This window comes from Pseudochaenichthys georgianus, chromosome 4 (assembly GCF_902827115.2).
Source record: "Pseudochaenichthys georgianus chromosome 4, fPseGeo1.2, whole genome shotgun sequence".
NCBI lineage: Eukaryota > Metazoa > Chordata > Actinopteri > Perciformes > Channichthyidae > Pseudochaenichthys > Pseudochaenichthys georgianus.
The window spans coordinates 32,074,063-32,093,053 of NC_047506.1; the positions used below are offsets into that span (position 1 = coordinate 32,074,063).

The window sequence follows — 18,991 nt, forward strand, 5'->3', positions numbered from 1 at the left end:
CACTGGCGGTGCAACGCTCTCACGCAGGGACACTGACCGCTGGATTTCGTTATATTTTCCTCTTTTCAAACATCTCACGGCCCGTCTTCTCTCCCTCCCTCGCTCTACTATACGCCAGTCGCACGTCAGAGCTGACATGACGACCGAGACCCCTCAGCAGCAGCTGGACCCTCCGCCTCCTCTGAGATCCAGCCCGGCGTCCGGAGTCCTGCACCCGGACATGCTGAGCTCACAAGCCGCCACAGAGAGTTCTTCCAGCATTAAAGGAAAGAAGACGACCTCCGGTTTAAGGCGACCGGAGAAGCCGCCGTACTCCTACATCGCTCTCATCGTTATGGCAATACAGAGCTCCCCCACCAAGAGACTGACACTCAGTGAGATCTACCAGTTCCTGCAGGCTCGCTTCCCATTCTTCAGGGGCTCATATCAGGGCTGGAAGAACTCGGTGCGGCATAATCTGTCCCTAAACGAGTGCTTCATCAAGCTGCCCAAAGGGCTGGGCAGGCCGGGGAAGGGCCACTACTGGACCATCGACCCAGGCAGCGAGTTCATGTTCGAGGAGGGCTCGTTTCGACGCAGACCCCGAGGCTTCAGAAGAAAATGTCAGGCTCTGAAGCCCATGTATCGGATGATGAACGGAATTGGCTTCGGAACCTCCATCCTCCCGCAGAGTTTTGACTTTCAAGCTCCATCCGCCTCTCTCGCCTGTCACAGCAACGGCTACAACTTGGACATGATGAGCAATTCAATGGCCGGGGGGTACGACGGGCTGAGCAGCGGCCACCACGTACCCCACATGTCCCCCAGCCCCGGATCCACGTACATGGCGAGCTGTCCCGTGCCGTCTAACGGAGAGTACGGACAGGACAGCAGCAGCAGCCCCGTGCCTTCCTCTCCGGCCATGGCCAGCGCGCTGGACGGACACTCCCCGTACGCCAATTCCTCCGCACACTGGGCGTCCTCCGGCGGGTCTCCCTACATCAAACAGCAGCCTCTCAGCTCCAACAGCCCCGCATCGTCCGGTTTACACTCCGGCATGTCGCCTTACTCCCTGGAGCAGAGCTACCTTCACCAGAACGGCAGGGACAGCCACAGCAGCGACATATCAGGTACAGCACACTGACTAATAAGGATACGACAGATAATATGTTTGGGGGTGATCATTACAAAAATAAAATGATTTTATTTTTTAAATGTGTTGCCAGATTATCCATCTGGCAACAGAGGCCTGTGAGAAATGTAAATGCTTGCAAGAAGTTAAAACTCATCATTCAAAATAAGTTCCTTTATATTAGGCCTACTCATACATCAATAATATTTAATTGAAGTTTACATATTCGTGCAATATAAATAAATATGTAATCACTTCCTAATAGTTTGATTTATTTAGTTACATTTCTGCTAAAGTATTTTCGGATGAGTGTTTACTTCCAACATATGTGGCCGACACATTTAACGATTGTTAAACTTGTTTTATTTACTAATAAAGATGCATTGAACATGTAAAGAATAATGAAAACCAAAAAGGCCATGATTGGTCCATAACAACCTTAGTTCCTAAATGTATTTGAGGCCAATAAATCATTAATATTCTAATGGAAAATGCTGAAGTCTATTTAATCCACAGTGTGTGGGATTCTCTGACTCACATCGTACAAGTGTTCACGGGGCATGTTTCCTAATGAATAGATTAGGATAAACAGCTATTTAGCGATCGCGTTCTTAATTCCCCTCCCCAGTTCACACTCATTGGCTTGAACACAACACACCGAGGCTTTACTAAAGTCTGGGGATTTCACCGAGGCGAGCAGGCCATGCTGGAGCCCGTAAGGGTCCCAGAGGTTAACCAAAAAAAGACTGAGCAGGTCGGACCACACCGGCGGAGGATTTCACCCAGCGCGTATCCACAAGACGGAAGGCCTTGTTAAACTGTACGCAGCGTCCTAATTGAGGAGGAGAAATGTGTTGCAGTGCGCAGAGCAGCTCGGTCACTGCATGTCAGTGTGATGTCTGTGAAACGGCCAGAGAGCTGTGGCCCGGAGGATAAAGCCTGCTGTCTTCCCCTGAAAAACGCAGTCACATCTGGAGTCCGTATGACCTTGAAGCCACAGACATTCCCATTTATTTTTCTCTTTCTGGAAATAGAGGCTCACTTACACAAAATGACGGTCACTGAGTCAGATTAAATAAGCATGCAGGTTAGGGGCTCTCCAGGGAGGAAAAAAACTCGTACATTGTTATAAATAAATAAATAAAAGCACCAAATAGATTATTTTAAAATCGCTAAATAAAAAACGAGGTGCCTTTTCAAATACATATGTATTGGAAAGTATTGGTGAGGCGCTTTAAGGCAAATTCCCCCCAAATATATCATTACGAATTAAGTTATTTCTTCTAAAATGTTAAGAATTAACCAATTTTAAGAGCTGTTTATCCAACTTGTTATAGGAAGGGATAAATATCGCTTAAACAATATTTTCACTATAAAATAAGGCCTTGTGCATCCTCAATTTACTTTATGTTAGCTCACACAATAAAGTTATTTGTGTTTATTCTAACCGTTTATACATTTTATTTTTGAAGATATTTCACGTTGGCCTCACACACACACACACACACACACACACACACACACACACACACACACACACACACACACACACACACACACACACACACACACACACACACACACACACACACACACACACACACACACACACACACACACACACACACACACACACACACACACACACACACACACACACACACACACACACACACAGTGATTTGATGCAGCACTCGGTTTAGGATGCTCCATCAGACTTTATGATGAATATGAATGTGTTCACCTGTATTAACTTGCTCCTCTCTGCCTGCAGTGGGGATCCCGCGCTATCAGAGCCACTCCTCTGTGTGCGACAGGAAAGATTTTGTGTTAAACTTTAACGGCATCTCCTCCTTCCACCCTTCTGCTGGAGGATCCTATTACCACCATCACCACCACCACCACCCCCAGAGCGTCTGTCAGGACATCAAGCCCTGCGTGATGTGAGCTCTCCTGCAAGAGGACTTTTTTTTCTTCCATTTGTTCTTATTTTTTTGGACATACGGAGGATGTATCGTGCATGGCGTCCGCACTCACACTTTGCGTGCAGCCAAAGTAGCTTTCTTGGTTGGACTTGAGAAAACTATGCAATTGAAGGAAATGAATGAAGAAACCCACAGTGGCCTTTAAAAATAAAAAAAATAAAATGATAAACCACTCTGCCAATATGAACCCTGACAAGCGCTTTCTTCTTCAAAAGAAGCTTCAGAAACTTTTTTAATGTGTTTGCTCTTGTACCACGTGCAAACTTTATATTCTATGTAACTATGTTCTATTAGAGTACACACACGACGCTTTAGGCTAACATGAACTGCAAACAAGCCTTGCACTTATTGTATAACCCTTTGCCAACTTTCTGTCCTGTAAAAGGTTTCAATAAAGCTGATATATATTTTAGGCTACATTGTCTTTCCATGAACATTCATGTAGAGGAGGTGTTTATACTTTGCATTAAGGGAACTTATAATTGAGCTTGCATAAGGCACGATCTTTTAATTCCATATTAAATATTGCTTTCTCGCTGTATATTTGCACTTCAACAGAGTATGTCCATGTTCTGCTGCTTTATGCAGTTTATTTGTGAAGATAATTTGCATAATAATGTTTCAAATCTGAGATCATTTATAATATTTTAAGCATGACAAAAGCAAAATAGTAGAGCAGCTATCATTAAATCATAATACTATCAAAAATAGCAGGGAATTCTGCATAAAAGAGTACTTTATTGCTGTTAATACTTCTGTACTTAAATAACGATAATGCAGGCCTTTATTTATATTTACAAGTTATGCAGTATTTTATATCATGGTATTCGAATTTTAACTAACTTAATTATCAGATTAGTTATCATACCTCTCAGGTTTTGAATTAGTATTATCCGGTAAAATTACTAACATTTAAAAACAAGGTCCCCAAAGCATGTTAAATTAATGTACAACATTGCACATATTACTGCCTTAGAAATTGCTATTTTGAAGCTTATTTTTCAGTAAAAATAAGCTTTTATCACTAGATTGATAATGTACATATTCAGAATTATTTAAAATGTACATATCTCTTATTCCTACAGTTCTTATTTTGGTGTGCAACTGACGATAATGGGGATGTGCAAGCGGCAGAAGAAGTATTCAGATTCAGATTGTTTATATATGTAACTCAAAATGCCAGTATATTCAATAAGTTTGATCCATCTTTACTGTATCTGCATTCCAAATAAAAGACCCACATTTTAAATCTATCGTAAGTATTTAAAGCAAATTGTATTTATAAGATTAACAGTTAAACTACAGAGAATTGCTTACTCATTTATTAATGAATTTTCAAGGTTTTATATGGTCAAAGTGGATTTAATGTATATCCTGTTGGGTAATTTAATCTAGAACTATGAATATCAACTATCACTTTCCACCACTGTTGATAAGAAGACATTAAAACACATAGCACAAAGCAATATCTGTCTTTTATACTGATGCAACGCAAACATTTCCCAAATTGGGATCAATAAAGTACATCTTATCATATCTTTTCATATAAAAGGCTAAGCAACCCTGAGGCTGATCAACATAACAACTTCTGTAGATTGATTATATAAAGTGTGTGGCTCAAAGATAAACGTACATTTCGATCTAAAAGAGGGCCCCCCCTTCTTATAAATTGATTGAATATTTGGGACATATTGCATGTTTGACAGTCCCCTCCAGCCTGTGTAACACAGCTGAGAGTCGTTGCATCCTGAGGCCGCTCCTTCTTATGTGGACATCCAGGGCTGCCAAAATCTGAAGACGCCATATAAACAAATGGAACGACAGCGCCCGCGTCTCTGGAAATGCAACAATTTGGTATTTTTAGAGAGAGCTGCCTCGTCACACAAACACAGAGCAGACTGGGGCGGCTGCTGCTCTTCCTCTTGGTCTACATGGCTTTGGTCAGGCCTTAAATGCAACATCTCTCATGACTCACATATTCAGATGGAGGATTTGCAGGGGTAGCTCCTTATGACATAATCTGGCATAATAAAAGTTTTTTTAAAAATGCTCTGTGAAGTCACTATTTGTGTCTTTAATGCAAGAGAGATTGTTTTAATGTTTAATATCTTTAACTTCAGTGTTATTTGTTTGTGTTAAAGTGCACTATGGGTTTCAAAACCTTTGTTTAGGGCACAGTACTTTCTAAATACCATAGCCTAAAAGCAATTTAGTAGGAATGAGATACATCTATGGTATTACAATTGAAAACCAAATGAGAAATCCATGCTTCCAGAAGATATTTTTCACATTTAAACTGCCTAAAAATCCAAATAGGCCTACATCAATTCACATGTTCTTGTTGTATGAGGCAAAAATCAGCAGCCACCTATCAAAAATAAAACGTAGGCTATTTGACTGTACAACTAAATCTTTTTTAATTTACACAAAGCAACCCTCCATAGTGAAAAGTCACACAGCCCAGCAGCTGCTAGATTTTCCATGACAAGTTTTTTGATGAGGGTTGAACTTTCAATATGGTGGAGTATACTGCCATCAAGTGGTTGAGACCACTGCACAGAGATCATTTCTGCAGGAGGGAGATGTTATGAGGCACACACAAAGCAGAGACTCCCATGCCAGGCCCATTTTACATAAACAGTTCTCTGAGGATAAAATAAATGCGTAAAAGTTACTCTCTTACAATAATAGTTCATATATTTGACTTCTGTCTCAGCTAATAATGAACTTCACCTGCCTCATCCTACTCAATTCAAGACGTAGGCTATGTTGTAGACGACTAGAGATCGCGAGCGAATGCTACCCGCAGATCCATTCTCACAGCATTTATCAACCTTTTTCTTACTCAATATCAAGCCACACTGACGGAGCGTCCACACTTCAGCTTCAAAAAAAGCTTGGAGCTGGGCGTGTCTGTAGCTTGGGGATTTTATTCAAGCAACGCGACCAACAACCAATCACATGAATCTCCCGCCCCCGACATACAAAGCAAAAAACCCCGGGGATTTTATGGGAGCAATATATATATAAACTCCCCAAACAGGCGAAAACCTACCAGTTTCACCCACTGTCTCTGCCACCTCCCTCCATGCCTGGTTCCCGGTAGGTGAAGAGGGTCTGGTCATACAAAACCAGGTGATTTGCTCCGGCGATAATTAGTTTCTCCTCCAACTTTTTTTGAAATATAGAAATGAACGGCGGGATATCTCTCCCAGCTTAGACGCGGTTTGATTGGCTACGGCTTGAGCTGTCAGATTTTCCGAAACGGGATTTGATTGGCTGGCGCTGGCTACTCCGGCGGAGACGGACCGCTATGCTACCCACAATTCAGTTCGGCGAAAAAACAACGCAACGTGACGTCACCCCATTCAAAGTGAATGGGCAGATTGGAGTTGTCGACGCTGTCGGCGCTCTAGTGTGGACGGGCCGTTATTGTTTTTACTTCTTTATTTTAATTGAATAATGTAGGACTTTTGTTGCCGTCAGTTATGGGGAGAGTAGGAGCTCAGAGTCATAATACTGAAATCTGTATCTTAATGGACGTGCCGTTGTGCGATTGCATTGCCAGGCAACGCAATAATTTACAAACTCTTCAACTACAACCCTAATTATTATTTTAAAACATTTTAGAAGGCCTCACGAAATACTTTAATGTACATTTAAATTTAAATGTGAAGGGATGAGTGTAATGTGGTGATTGACATTCACCCACGGATCTATGGGTTGGGGTATTGTTCCGCACGGACATTTTAGTTAACCGGACTTCCTGTTGATGCGAAATACGAAAACATTTAAAAAACATAAAATAATACTTTATTCCGAGTTTGCTTGCTTTTCTCTTTGGAGGTCATCACATAACGGCATTCTAATACACGGTTCGGCTTCATTAAATATTACATATCTGCCGTAGTTCTCTATTTATAGAGCTCTGATGAGAAGACTTCTAGACAAACAGGAACAACTGCTGCCGAAATTGAATGTGACGTGGATCATAAATATATCAGCAATTAAACAAAATCTTCAATTTCTCTTCACAATATAAGTCTCCTTGCAGTATCAATACTAATTCGGCTGACTTTTATATTTGATCCAATCGGTATATTAGTGTATTTACACAATAATGGTGCACAGCTGATAGAAAGGGACACCTGGTGGTTAAAACACGTTATTGAAATGTATTATTTTTATTATTAGATATTAATAGGAGACACAGACAGACAAACTAATAAGGCTGTATTTAAACATTAAAGAATACTTTAGGTTAAGGTCTTATTTTCAATAAGAAAAAAGCTTTGGGGGTATAAATATTAAGCCTCACAAAGTATACTTTAGCCTAACCCTGCAATGTTAACCTGTATGTTTAAGCACTTATTTTAACTGATATTATACGTATTATACTCTTATAAGATGTATGTAGATAGTATAAGAAATGTGCAGAATACGACAATTTAATGGTGGAGGTATACACACATTGATAGATGTCTTGTAATGCACTGTTGAGGAACCTGCGACCCAAGTTTTTCATCTCCAACCTTGTCAGGTATTGAACATTCAATCAATAAAGAACACAGAATTATTCAATATAAAACACAGAATTTGTGTGATTATACTAAATGATTTAGGCTAAAAATAAACACCACTGCATATTTACAACTGTTACACATGCTGATGTAACACAAATGTTTCCAACTTCAATAAAGTATATCTTATCTTAAGCTGATCGATGGCTACTGCCATATTTGCAAAATGTGCCTCTGAACCTTGACAAGTGCATGTTTCAGGCTTATCAATTAACAACAGGAGGGGTCACAGACATAAGACCAGCTGTTAAATAAAGCTCTTCTGACCTTAGCTGTCATGTGGGTATATATTAATGCTGCCCATCATGGGCACAAGCGATTTTCACCCATTTATTAGTTATATGTTTTAAATGTGAGTGTTTCCTATCCCCTAAACCTCCAGGGATGTACACAGTTTAATACTGTTCTTATTATGGGAAATATGAAAACGTCTTTTAAAACTACAATTCCAAGCAGAGAGTGCCATAGAACATGTTGCGAAACACACAATAGCCAGCATGTGTAGTTCTGGGGACCGGGTGGGGGAGGGGGGGACGGGGTGGACCCGTTCAAATCCAGTTTTGGACAGTCTGCCGTGGTTCCATCCAGGGGCGGACTTGGCCATCGGGACGTTCGGAACGAATCCCGATGGGCCGGTACTGAAGTGGGCCGGTCGGACGATGTGGGCCGGCCGGTAACCGGCAGGGCTCGACATTATAAATGGCCCGCTGGCCCGGAAGCACTATTTAGACACCCCGGGCCAGCATAACGTAGGCTACTTGCCACTTGCCCGCTCGGGCCACTAAAAATATTACTTTAAAAAAATGTTCCTGTGGTATTGGTATTTTGACTAGCAATTTAGTTAAATAGTTTCGTTTATCAACGCTACAACATAGCGTTCCGTGAGTCGGTTGTCGTTGTTGGGTGAAAAGCAAACAGCTGTTTGCTGCGGAGCGCAGCGCGAGCAGGCTCCCGTGAGCGGGAGCGCGCTCCTTCACTACAGACTATCGTGCCACCTAACCATTCGCCAAAAATGTTTTTAATACCAGCGGTAGCCGGGCAAAAAACAATCTTCAAATAAAAGAAAGTCACCGGAGGAGTTAAAGGAGAGTGAGAAAGTTTCAGCCAGCTTGATCGATGAAGTTGGCTTCTAGTGGTGCAGTGACGCGTCCTAAAACCCTTTTATAATCTATCGATTAGATTTATGATTAGAAAATTATAAAAGTAGGGTAGACATGTGGATATTATCCGGCTGAACAAAACGTGCATTTATCAAACAGGTTTGTTTTCCACAGACCTTATTTCCAGCTATTTTCCAAAACCCTGTGGAGAAATAAATCCCATTGCTTTTTGTCGAGGGAACCAGCAGCTTACTTCCTGGTTTTATGACGCGTCACTGGCTGCACCTCTCAATATGATGCCAATATAAACAAGGTTTTCTGTCGGCTCTGTACATCAATGCGGACCTATGCTGACAAGCAGTGGTGTAGTCTACGTGATACGCGGGTATACGCCGTATACCCACTAGAAAATGCCAGTGATTTCCGTATACCCTCTTAAAAATGAGCGATGATACGTAACAACTTCATTTTGTGACTGCGCTTTCACGCTTTCGCCTCTTCATTAATACTTTTGGACGTCTGGAGCTTCCGTCGCCTGTGGCCTGTTGCTAAGCAACAGCAACACACGGCTCTGACAAACCCCAAGTTTCTCTAACGTTATCAGAATTTGATCCGTCCACCATTCAAGTTCGCGGAGCGCTAAACAGGAAGCAAACATGAAACGAAAACACGACAATATTTCAATGTTTTCCGAAGTTTTCCCCTATTACCACTACAGAAGAAGAGCCATGTCCATGTCAGGTGGCTGTCCTAAAGGTGACAGAGAACGAGCCCCGGCGCTCCGCAAATGTAACCGGTAAGTGAAATTAGCATGGTTATCATTAACGTAACTGTAGCTAACTTGCTAACTTGCTAGCTAACTTGATCAACGTTAGTGTGGTGGATCAATGGAAGAGAAAGGGAGCGAGATACTGTGTGTGTGTGTGTGTGTGTGTGTGTGTGTGTGTGTGTGTGTGTGTGTGTGTGTGTGTGTGTGTGTGTGTGTGTGTGTGTGTGTGTGTGTGTGTGTGTGTGTGTGTGTGTGTGTGTGTGTGTGTGTGTGTGTGTGTGTGTGTGTGTGTGTGTGTGTGTGTGTGTGTGTGTGTGTGTGTGTGTGTGCAGGCCCGGACTGGCCATCGGGAGCACCGGGAGGTTTCCCGATGGCCTGGCCTGCTAAGTGGCCTGCTGGCCTGAGGATTTTTGCTATGTATGTATTGTGAACGCAACGCTGCGCAAATGTGGGTCTGCCTCACAGAGGGTGACTGGCTGTCTACATGATGTGGCCTGCCCACATGGCCACTTTCATACAGACCATACACTAATGCCCTCGATTGATTGGTCTCTGTGTGTCATTCAAGCTCGGGAGGGTGTGTGTGTGTGTATGTGTGGCGCAAGTGAGCAAGAGAGAGAAAGCGCGCGCATCGGTTACGTGTAGGCTATTGTTGTTGTTAGCATCTGGTGCTAGCTAGCTGCGCTAACGGATATAAGGAGCTGTTTCAACAACAAGGTGCAGGAGAGTCCTCTCCTGTCAGACTGAGAGACTGATAACTACAGCTCAGGTGAGGTAAAGGACTCTGCTGAGTGTTTAGATAGTTAACTTAGTTCTCAGTGGGTCTCACGGTTTGGTCACCATTCATGTAAACACATATTTCCATTTGAAGGGAGAGTGATTAGTAAAATATGCATGAATAATAATAAAAAAACGTTAACTAAGTGAACAAATGTAAGATAAACTTTAAAAACTTGTTGAGAGCTAAAACCAGTCTTTGCTGCTGCCTCAAAGAGGAGAAGGGGGGAGACAGGTGAGGCTGGTTCAGGAGCCCAGACACACTCACAACTATAAATGAACCAAAAACAAATAAATAAACAAGTTTCACTGTTTTATCATATTGGATATGGTATGTTATTGGTTATGGCCATGTTATTATGATTTTATGATTATTTAAATGTATACAGTTCTGTTTCATGTGGGTGTAGTCTCTCTCTTTATTTCCCCCTCAAAGTGAACCAGATTGATGCATTTAAAGGTGGGGTAGGTAAGTTTTAGAAACCGGCTCAAGATACACTTTTTGTTATATTCCATGGAATGCTCTTAACATCTCGATAGCAATGAATATCTGAAGTGCTTTGACAAAAAATCCATTAAAAAATATCATCTGTAGAAGCCGTGGCGCTGTAAAAAGCACGACCAATCATCTGAGCCGGCCCGGCTAAAATAACTGGATGGCCTACCTGCCTGTCAGCCTTCCATCTGGGCACACACTTATCTCTTGCCCTCATTGGTCATGTGAGCGTTCGTGTGTGTTGGAGGAGGGGCTCTGTGAGGAAGTGGCAGATGTGTTCCGGTTGTGTATTTTCAAATTCTAGTGCACTCCAGCTGGTTTCTCCAAAATGACCTACCCCAACTTTAAGTCCAACATTTAAAAAAAAAAATCTTACCGGGGGAGAATGCCCCTGGACCCCCCTCCCTATAGGATTTGAGGTCCACTCCCACTTAAAATATGTTCACATGAATAGGTTCCTAAATAGATTTGCACATTTGTTTAAATAGTAACCCATCTCCATGTTTATTTTTTGGAAGTAGATTTAGAGGGCTATCACTACGGGCAGCAACGCTGTAAATATTGATAAATAAATCCAGCAAAATGGCACAAAAAACTGGTAGTGGCCTGGCTGGGTGTATAATTCCCGGCCTGATTTATTGTCCCAGTCCGGCCCTGTGTGTGTGTGTGTGTGTGTGTGTGTGTGTGTGTGTGTGTGTGTGTGTGTGTGTGTGTGTGTGTGTGTGTGTGTGTGTGTGTGTGTGTGTGTGTGTGTGTGTGTGTGTGTGTGTGTGTGTGTGTGTGTGTGTGTGTGTGTGTGTGTGTGTGTGTGTGTGTGTGTGTGTGTGTGTGTGTGTGTGTGTGTGTGTGTGTGTGTGTGTGTGTGTGTGGTCATAAACAGAACGTTTATATTATCTCCTTGTTTCGGACACAGATGAGAGCTCCTGGCCAGCCTTGTGGACTGAAAGTCAGGCTATGGAATTTAAGAACAGGCATCCTTGGTTAGAGTGGAGGGACAGAAAGTTAGGTAAATAGATTAGACGACATGAGGCGTCCAGAGCACACAAAATAGCCCAGGAGCTCACGGAGAAGGGTGGACAGGATTTAGTTGGAAATTTGGTGAGAGCTGTGTCAGAGACTGTGTTTGCAGAGACATATTCTGTATTCAGAACAGCATACTATCTTGCGGAGATGAACCAACCTTTTACTGACCATGATAGTCTCATTGAGCTTCAGGAAAAAAATGGTGCCAACATGGGTACTAGTCTGCACTCAAGGTACAGTTCCACAAAAATTATAAAACACATAGCAAAAGAGATGCAGAAAAAAATAGTTCACAGTATTGTGACATCTTCAAGCAAGTTGTCTGTTCTCGTTGACGAGGCTACATCTGCAGGGCTTGTGGACTAACAGTGAACCCAGTATGGACATGTTGAGTGCTTTTTCAACCCTCATTTATTGAGGTGAAGCTTATTTGTTAATTTGTTTCTTGTTTGAAGCTAATTTGTCTTGTAGCACTTCAAGGATGTTTGCTTGTTCATTTAAGCTGATACAGTACATAGTTTGACAATGATTTATGGAAGATAATAGCGCTGAACAAGTTTGAATAAACTAATGCATTGAAAAATAGGTTTTAAAAATGATTATTGTGTGATATTTGTGCAGATCTATGCGAAACATGCAAAAAATATGTTTTTTTAAGTGTAGAATATGATGTGTGGGCCAGGACATCTGTAGCATGACCATATTTATTGTATATTACTTGAAAATTGCAGTAGGCCATATTGAGATTTTGATAAAAATGTCAATTAATTGTTCAACCCTAGAAGATAAGTGGGCTTTTTCCATCATTGTTCATTCTTTTATTTTTTTATTGTTAATGTCACTGGCAGTTAAAAGTCACATACAAATGCTTATAATACATTGACATGTTGATAACACATAACCAGTCTCAAGACTAGTTATGCATTAGTGAGTGTGATGGCGTTCATGAGGTGTTGCTTCGAGACAGGTGTCGCTCCGCGATGCGTCGCTCTAGGATGGATGAATACAATTATTACAGTATACCCACTACAAAAAAGTAGACTACACCACTGCTGACAAGTAAGTGAAGAGGAGACAATATAAAGGTATTGGCGAAATGTCCCAGCAGTTTAATGAAGGTTCTAATCAAATCAATTACATAGCCATTACATGTCTAACTCCTAATGACAGGAAGGCAGAATGCACATTATACAAATAATAATACTCATAATAATAGCAGACATTTTTTAACAATAACCACAATATCATTATTTTAATAAACCAAATATGAACAATTGAGGGAAATGAGGAAGAACTGATGATTACAATGTTGCAGTACAAGTAGTAATGTAGTTAGTGCATAAATTAGGCTACTATTGCAACAAATGTGTTAATTGTATACCCCTGCGGTAAGTCACTATAACACCTCCCCCCCCCGTCGACAATTTACTAGCGGTATTGAAGTGGGCCGGTCTAGAATCCCGGGCTGATTTGTAGTCCCAGTCCGCCCCTGGTTCCATCCCATTTCAAAGTGCTGTTCGACGCTCGGCGTGACGCTCGGCGTAACCCTCGGCGTGACGCCTGGCGTGACGCCCGGCGTGACGCTCGGCGTAACCCTCGGCGTGACGCTCGGCGATCTGTACTGCACATGTGCGAGATGGTCCGCCATATTGGACAACTCCGGACGGCAAGTAGGACTTGATACAGTGGCTTTTGGCAAAGCTGAAAAATAAAACTCCAGAGAGATGAGTTATTGTTATTACAACATGACTTCACTATTATTTAACAACTCTTTTTATTGGGTTCTTTTATTTGGGGTTAAGTACATTGTCAGAATAAGTGAGAAATGGATTTAACTTCTGTTAGACAGGCATATTCCATACCTTTTTGCATACATTCACAGTAAATATGTATTCAGTATGATAGCTGTCAAACAGAAGTTAAACGGTGGAGGAGTGACGCACGGCCGGTGTAGGTACCAGATGTGTTCGGGGTGTCACTACCCGATCTGCAGCTCTGCCCGATCTGCAGTGCGCATGTGCGAGATGGTCCGCCATATTGGACCACTCCGGACGGCAACCCAAGTAGGACAACATTGACACAGTGGCTTTTGGCAAAGCTCAAAAATAAAACGAGAGAGATGAGTTATTGTTATTACAACGTGACTTCACTATTATTTAACAACTCTTTTTATTGGGTTCTTTTATTTGGGGTTAAGTACATTGTCAGAATAAGTGAGAAATGGATTTAACTTCTGTTAGACAGCTATCATACTGAATACATATTTACTGTGAATGTGTGCAAAGATGTATGGCATATGGCTCTCTTACAGAAGTTAAATTCATTTCTCACTTATTCTGACAATGTACTTAACCCCAAATAAAAGAACCCAATAAAAAGAGTTGTTAAATAATAGTGAGGTCACGTTGTAATAACAATAACTCATATCTCTCGAGTTTTCCTTTTGAGCTTTGCCAAAAGCCACTGTGTCAATGTTGTCCTACTTGGGTTGCCGTCCGGCGTTGTCCAATATGGCGGACCATGTTGCATATGCGCACTGCAGATCGGGCAGAGCTGCAGATCGGGTAGTGACACGGGGTACCAGATGTGTTCGGGTGTATTTCCGTTGCATCCGTCATCCGTCATATCCGTCATATTTTACGGCAACTCAAGAGGGCCATGATGGTCAAATTCCGAACATTTAAACATAGCCGACACTTCATTCTTTACTTTGTCTGTTATTATATGTAGAAGATTATACTTTTTCTCCGTCTTGTTGTTTCCATAGCAACAACTTAAAACAGGCATAGCCTACACTTCATTCTTTACTTTGTTCGTTATTATATGTAGAAGATATTTCTCCGTCATGTTGTTTCCATAGCAACAACTTCAAACAACAACAACTAACCGCTAGCCGCAAAGCTAGCATCACAGCCACTGCTCCGTTTTCGGAGACTTTGCACACGTTTTTCACAAACATTTTCACACGCTAGGAGTACTTCCATTCGCTTCGATCTGTAGATGTGATTTGATGTGTCGTGTGTCCCCCAACTCCTCTCCAAAGTTCAGATATTTAATAAAATACTCAGGGGAGTTTCCTGAATTTTCATGCCCAAAGCCAAGCACTAGGCCCTGGGTAAATTAAGAGGCTGATCTCGGGCACTTTTGTCCACTTTCCCTGGTGGTAGAAACTCAAGCCAGACATCCCTGGAATCGTCTCAGAGAGTAGATGATCAGACAGTGGGGCCTTTTTTTTACTGAATGATTTGTTTTTTTATGGGGAATTCAAATATGAGCTTATTTTTAGGATTTTCAGAGACTTTGCACACGTTTTCACAAACATTTTCACGCTAGGAGTATGGGAATACTTCCATTCGCTTTGTCTTGATCTGTAGATGTGATTTGATGTGTCGTGTGCCTCCCAACTCCTCTCCAAAGTTCAGATACTATATAAAAATACTAAAAGGTAAATAAAACATGAAACATAATGACAAAATAACAACCTGAAAGATATGTATTCTATCTACACATTTCGTAATTATCTAATCTAGTGGCCTTATAAAAGTGTTGGCTAAAGTAACGCAGAATATATATATTTTTTAATTGTAAATAATTAGAAACATTATTTATGTGCACATGGGACCCCACCATAGCACCCCACACATAACAAGCTGTCCCGAGTTCCTCCGGCTGCAGTTCCGCAGACGGCCGGTGTGTGGCAGCAGAGCACTGGGAGCAGAGGGAGGTGAGTATATGACGGATATGACGGATGAAGGATGCGACGGAAATACACCCGAACACATCTGGTACCCCGAACACATCTGGTACCTACACCCATAGACATATAAAGAGTAGACGCCGCATTGGCTGCTGGGGCGCAAGAAATACGGCCGCCATCTTGGACCGGTCATCCTACCCATATTGTACAGACATTCTACCCATAGACAGCAGAGGTTTCAAGATGCCAGAGCACTGTGCAGCATATTGCTGTGCAAATCGGCGGACGATTGCGAACAGGGGTCGGGGGATTACTTTTCACAAGTAAGATTCAACATTATAATTGGTTGTATTTTGTAAATATAATATTATTGTACTGTATTGATGTCCGCCAGCGAAATCGTAGCCAGCAAACATTATGTTCATGGCCAACTGAGACTTTATAAATCGCTGCTGTAACAAGTGAATTTCCCCGTTGGGGGATGAATAAAGTAAAATCTAATCTAATCTATCTAGGAAGAAGAAGGAAGAAAATAAGCTTGACCTCCTTCTTAAAATGTTTTTGTGTTGACTCTCAAATCTCCCGTTTTTATTTTGAAGGTTTCCCAAAGACAAAGATATGAGAAAGAAGTGGGAAGTTGCTTTGAGGAGGGAAGGGTTCACTGCAAGCGAGTCATCCGTGATTTGCAGTGAGCATTGTAAGCAGGACGAGTTTGACAGGACAGGACAGATTGTCCGACTCAGAGATGGTGTTATTCCCTCCATCTTCAGCTTCCCGGTTCACCTCCAAAGAGTAGGTGTATCATCATACGGTTATTAGCATTCATACATGTAAATATTCTATTATCAATAACAGGTGTGTGTGTGTGTGTGTGTGTGTGTGTGTGTGTGTGTGTGTGTGTGTGTGTGTGTGTGTGTGTGTGTGTGTGTGTGTGTGTGTGTGTGTGTGTGTGTGTGTGTGTGTGTGTGTGTGTGTGTGTGTGTGTGTGTGTGTGTGTGTGTGTGTGTGTGTGTGTGTGTGTGTGTGTGTGTGTGTGTGTGTGTGTGTGTGTGTGTGTGTGTGTGTGTGTGTGTGTGTGTGTGTGTGTGTGTGTGTGTGTGTGTGTGTGTGTGGTATTCTGCTTTTTCATTTTAGCCAGAAAAGGGCAGGACTACGTCTCCTTCCAGAAAAGCTGAAGAGAGCCTGTCTGTGGCCCCTCAGGACGACCCAGAAGCTTCAACCTCACACTCACAACCTCAGCCTAATGATGTGAGTATTTCTATTTTCAACATCATTCATAATGGTCCTAGACAAAGTAAATTCTCTCTTGTTTGCTGCCACTCATATTAAACACACTCACAAATAAACACATACACACACAATTGAAGACATGTTGAACATGCATTCCTGGCACACTCACACACACACACACACACACACACACACACACACACACACACACACACACACACACACACACACACACACACACACACACACACACACACACACACACACACACACACACACACACACACACACACACACACACACACACACACACACACACACACACACACACACACACACACACACACACACACACACACACACACACACACACACACACACACACACACACACGCATGATCCTGGCAGTGGCTTTGACAGGTGATGACTATAAGAAATAATGTGGGCCATACTCTAGTTGTGTCAAAGTGATGTGTGTGAAGTGAAACATCACTCAAACCATGTTCATCCCTCTTTCTAGGATCATAGCTATGTCTCGCCTGCTTCTCCTACTGCTCTTAAGGCCAGACTCAATGAAGCTTTAGCAAGAGTGGAGAGTCTCGAGCGAGAGAGGAAGAATGCCATGGCTAGAGAAAAGAGGGCAGAGACCACAGTGAGGACTCTTTTGGGGGCTTTGAGGGAAAAGAACCTCATTAATGAAGAACTCAAAGAGGCTTGATTTCTACTCAGGGAAGATGAAATTAGCACTTTGAAATTCATGTACATCTTACTCTTACACTCTTTATTAAACTCCTTTGTTATTATATGAAGGGGACTTATTAATTTTTTCTCATACAATTTCAGATCTTCAAATAGACTTGAAGGCAAAGCAGGGCCATGAGTACTCCAAGGACCACAGAGAATGTGCCCTCACACTCCATCTACATGGTCCAAAGGCATACAAATACCTCAGAGAGACTACAACAAAAAGGTAGTCTTAATGTTGTTCAATTTCATTTTTGGAAATTACAGTTGCAAGTACGTTAAATAGCTACTTCTCAATTTTTTTACAGGTGGCTGTGTTCGGTGGATGGCAAGCCTGGTCTGAACAAGATGATGCTGGATATGCTGGAGAGAAGATGCCAGGACGACCAGGCTAAATATGGATGTGTTTCACTCATGTTGGATGACATGGCCATCAGAAAACATGTGCAATATAATCCACATAACCAGTCAATGTCTGCTTTTGTAGACATGGGTGATGGAAACAATGATGAGACCGATGCTGCTACTGAGGCTCTTGTGTTCATGGTGGTTGGCCTACACGAACATTGGAAGGCTCCCATTGCATATTACCTGACGAAGTCTTTGTCACCTGAAACACAAAGGGTCCTAATCTAAATCTAAAATCTAATCTAATCTATCTAGGAAGAAGAAGGAAGAAGATAAGCTTGACCTCCTTCTTAAAATGTTTTTGTGTTGACTCTCAAATCTCCCGTTTTTATTTTGATGGTTTCCCAAAGACAAAGATATGAGAAAGAGGTTCTCAGTCATGCTTTGGAGGAGCCGCATGCACGGGGCATTCGGGTGTCATGAGCAACTTTGTGTAAATATGGTTTGGGCGGGGTGGTGTCATGTTCTTGTGTTTAACTTGAACATTTACATTTTTTATATAGATGTAGAAGTACATTTTCATTTTTTATGACATAGATATTCATTTTTACTGATATATAACTTCTGTCTATGTATAATGTATTATTGTTTCTTCATTTTTCAACTTATTAAAATAGCTGAGTATAGGCCTACACAATCTGCTTCTCTATCATATATAGACCATTAGTGTTTTTTTATGTGTGTGTGTGTATATATTATATATCGTGTGTCTTTTGCAAAATACCTATCATACATAACATAGGCTATCAAATACCAGAATATTCTATTGCTGTTAAGCCTACTATGAATATTAAAATACGCCGAATCATGTGTCCGGTATCATGCCTACATATATGACGTTTGCAGAAACCCCCCCCCGTGAAAATCAGTTTTGTATTCAGCGAGTTATGATTGATAAAATGCGCTGACACTTCATTGCGCCTGCCAGACAGATTACACTGAGTGGAGTGGGTGACCGGTCCAAGATGGCGGCCCCACGGCTCGTCAGCGCCAATAGGCAGCAGCGGTCGATGCGGCGTCTACTCTTTATATGTCTATGCCTACACCTGTACCATATCTGCTCGGGGTACC

General features: G+C 41.9%; 2 protein-coding genes across 7 annotated transcripts; both read left to right on the top strand.

Moving 5' to 3' along the window:
* On the top strand, nt 1-3,464 carry foxf2b (forkhead box F2b). The gene is made up of 2 exons (XM_034081731.1): nt 1-1,109; nt 2,886-3,464. The coding sequence occupies exons 1-2, from the start codon at nt 137-139 to the stop codon at nt 3,056-3,058; spliced, it is 1,146 nt and encodes a 381-aa protein (XP_033937622.1). The 5' UTR covers nt 1-136; the 3' UTR covers nt 3,059-3,464.
* A 5,951-nt stretch (nt 3,465-9,415) lies between these two features.
* Nucleotides 9,416-18,730, top strand: LOC139433782 (THAP domain-containing protein 6-like). 6 transcript variants are annotated; one of them, XR_011643175.1, is made up of 5 exons: nt 15,694-15,861; nt 16,138-16,330; nt 16,673-16,786; nt 17,612-17,738; nt 17,821-18,730. XR_011643175.1 is itself a non-coding variant. In XM_071203005.1 (4 exons), the coding sequence occupies exons 1-4, from the start codon at nt 9,433-9,435 to the stop codon at nt 17,484-17,486; spliced, it is 645 nt and encodes a 214-aa protein (XP_071059106.1). In that variant the 5' UTR covers nt 9,416-9,432; the 3' UTR covers nt 17,487-17,605. The 6 variants fall into 6 exon arrangements, 2 of the variants coding, with proteins under 2 accessions (XP_071059106.1, XP_071059107.1); XR_011643177.1 differs by having other exon boundaries at nt 16,677-16,786; XR_011643176.1 differs by having other exon boundaries at nt 16,687-16,786.
* The last annotated feature ends 261 nt before the right edge of the window (nt 18,731-18,991 follow it).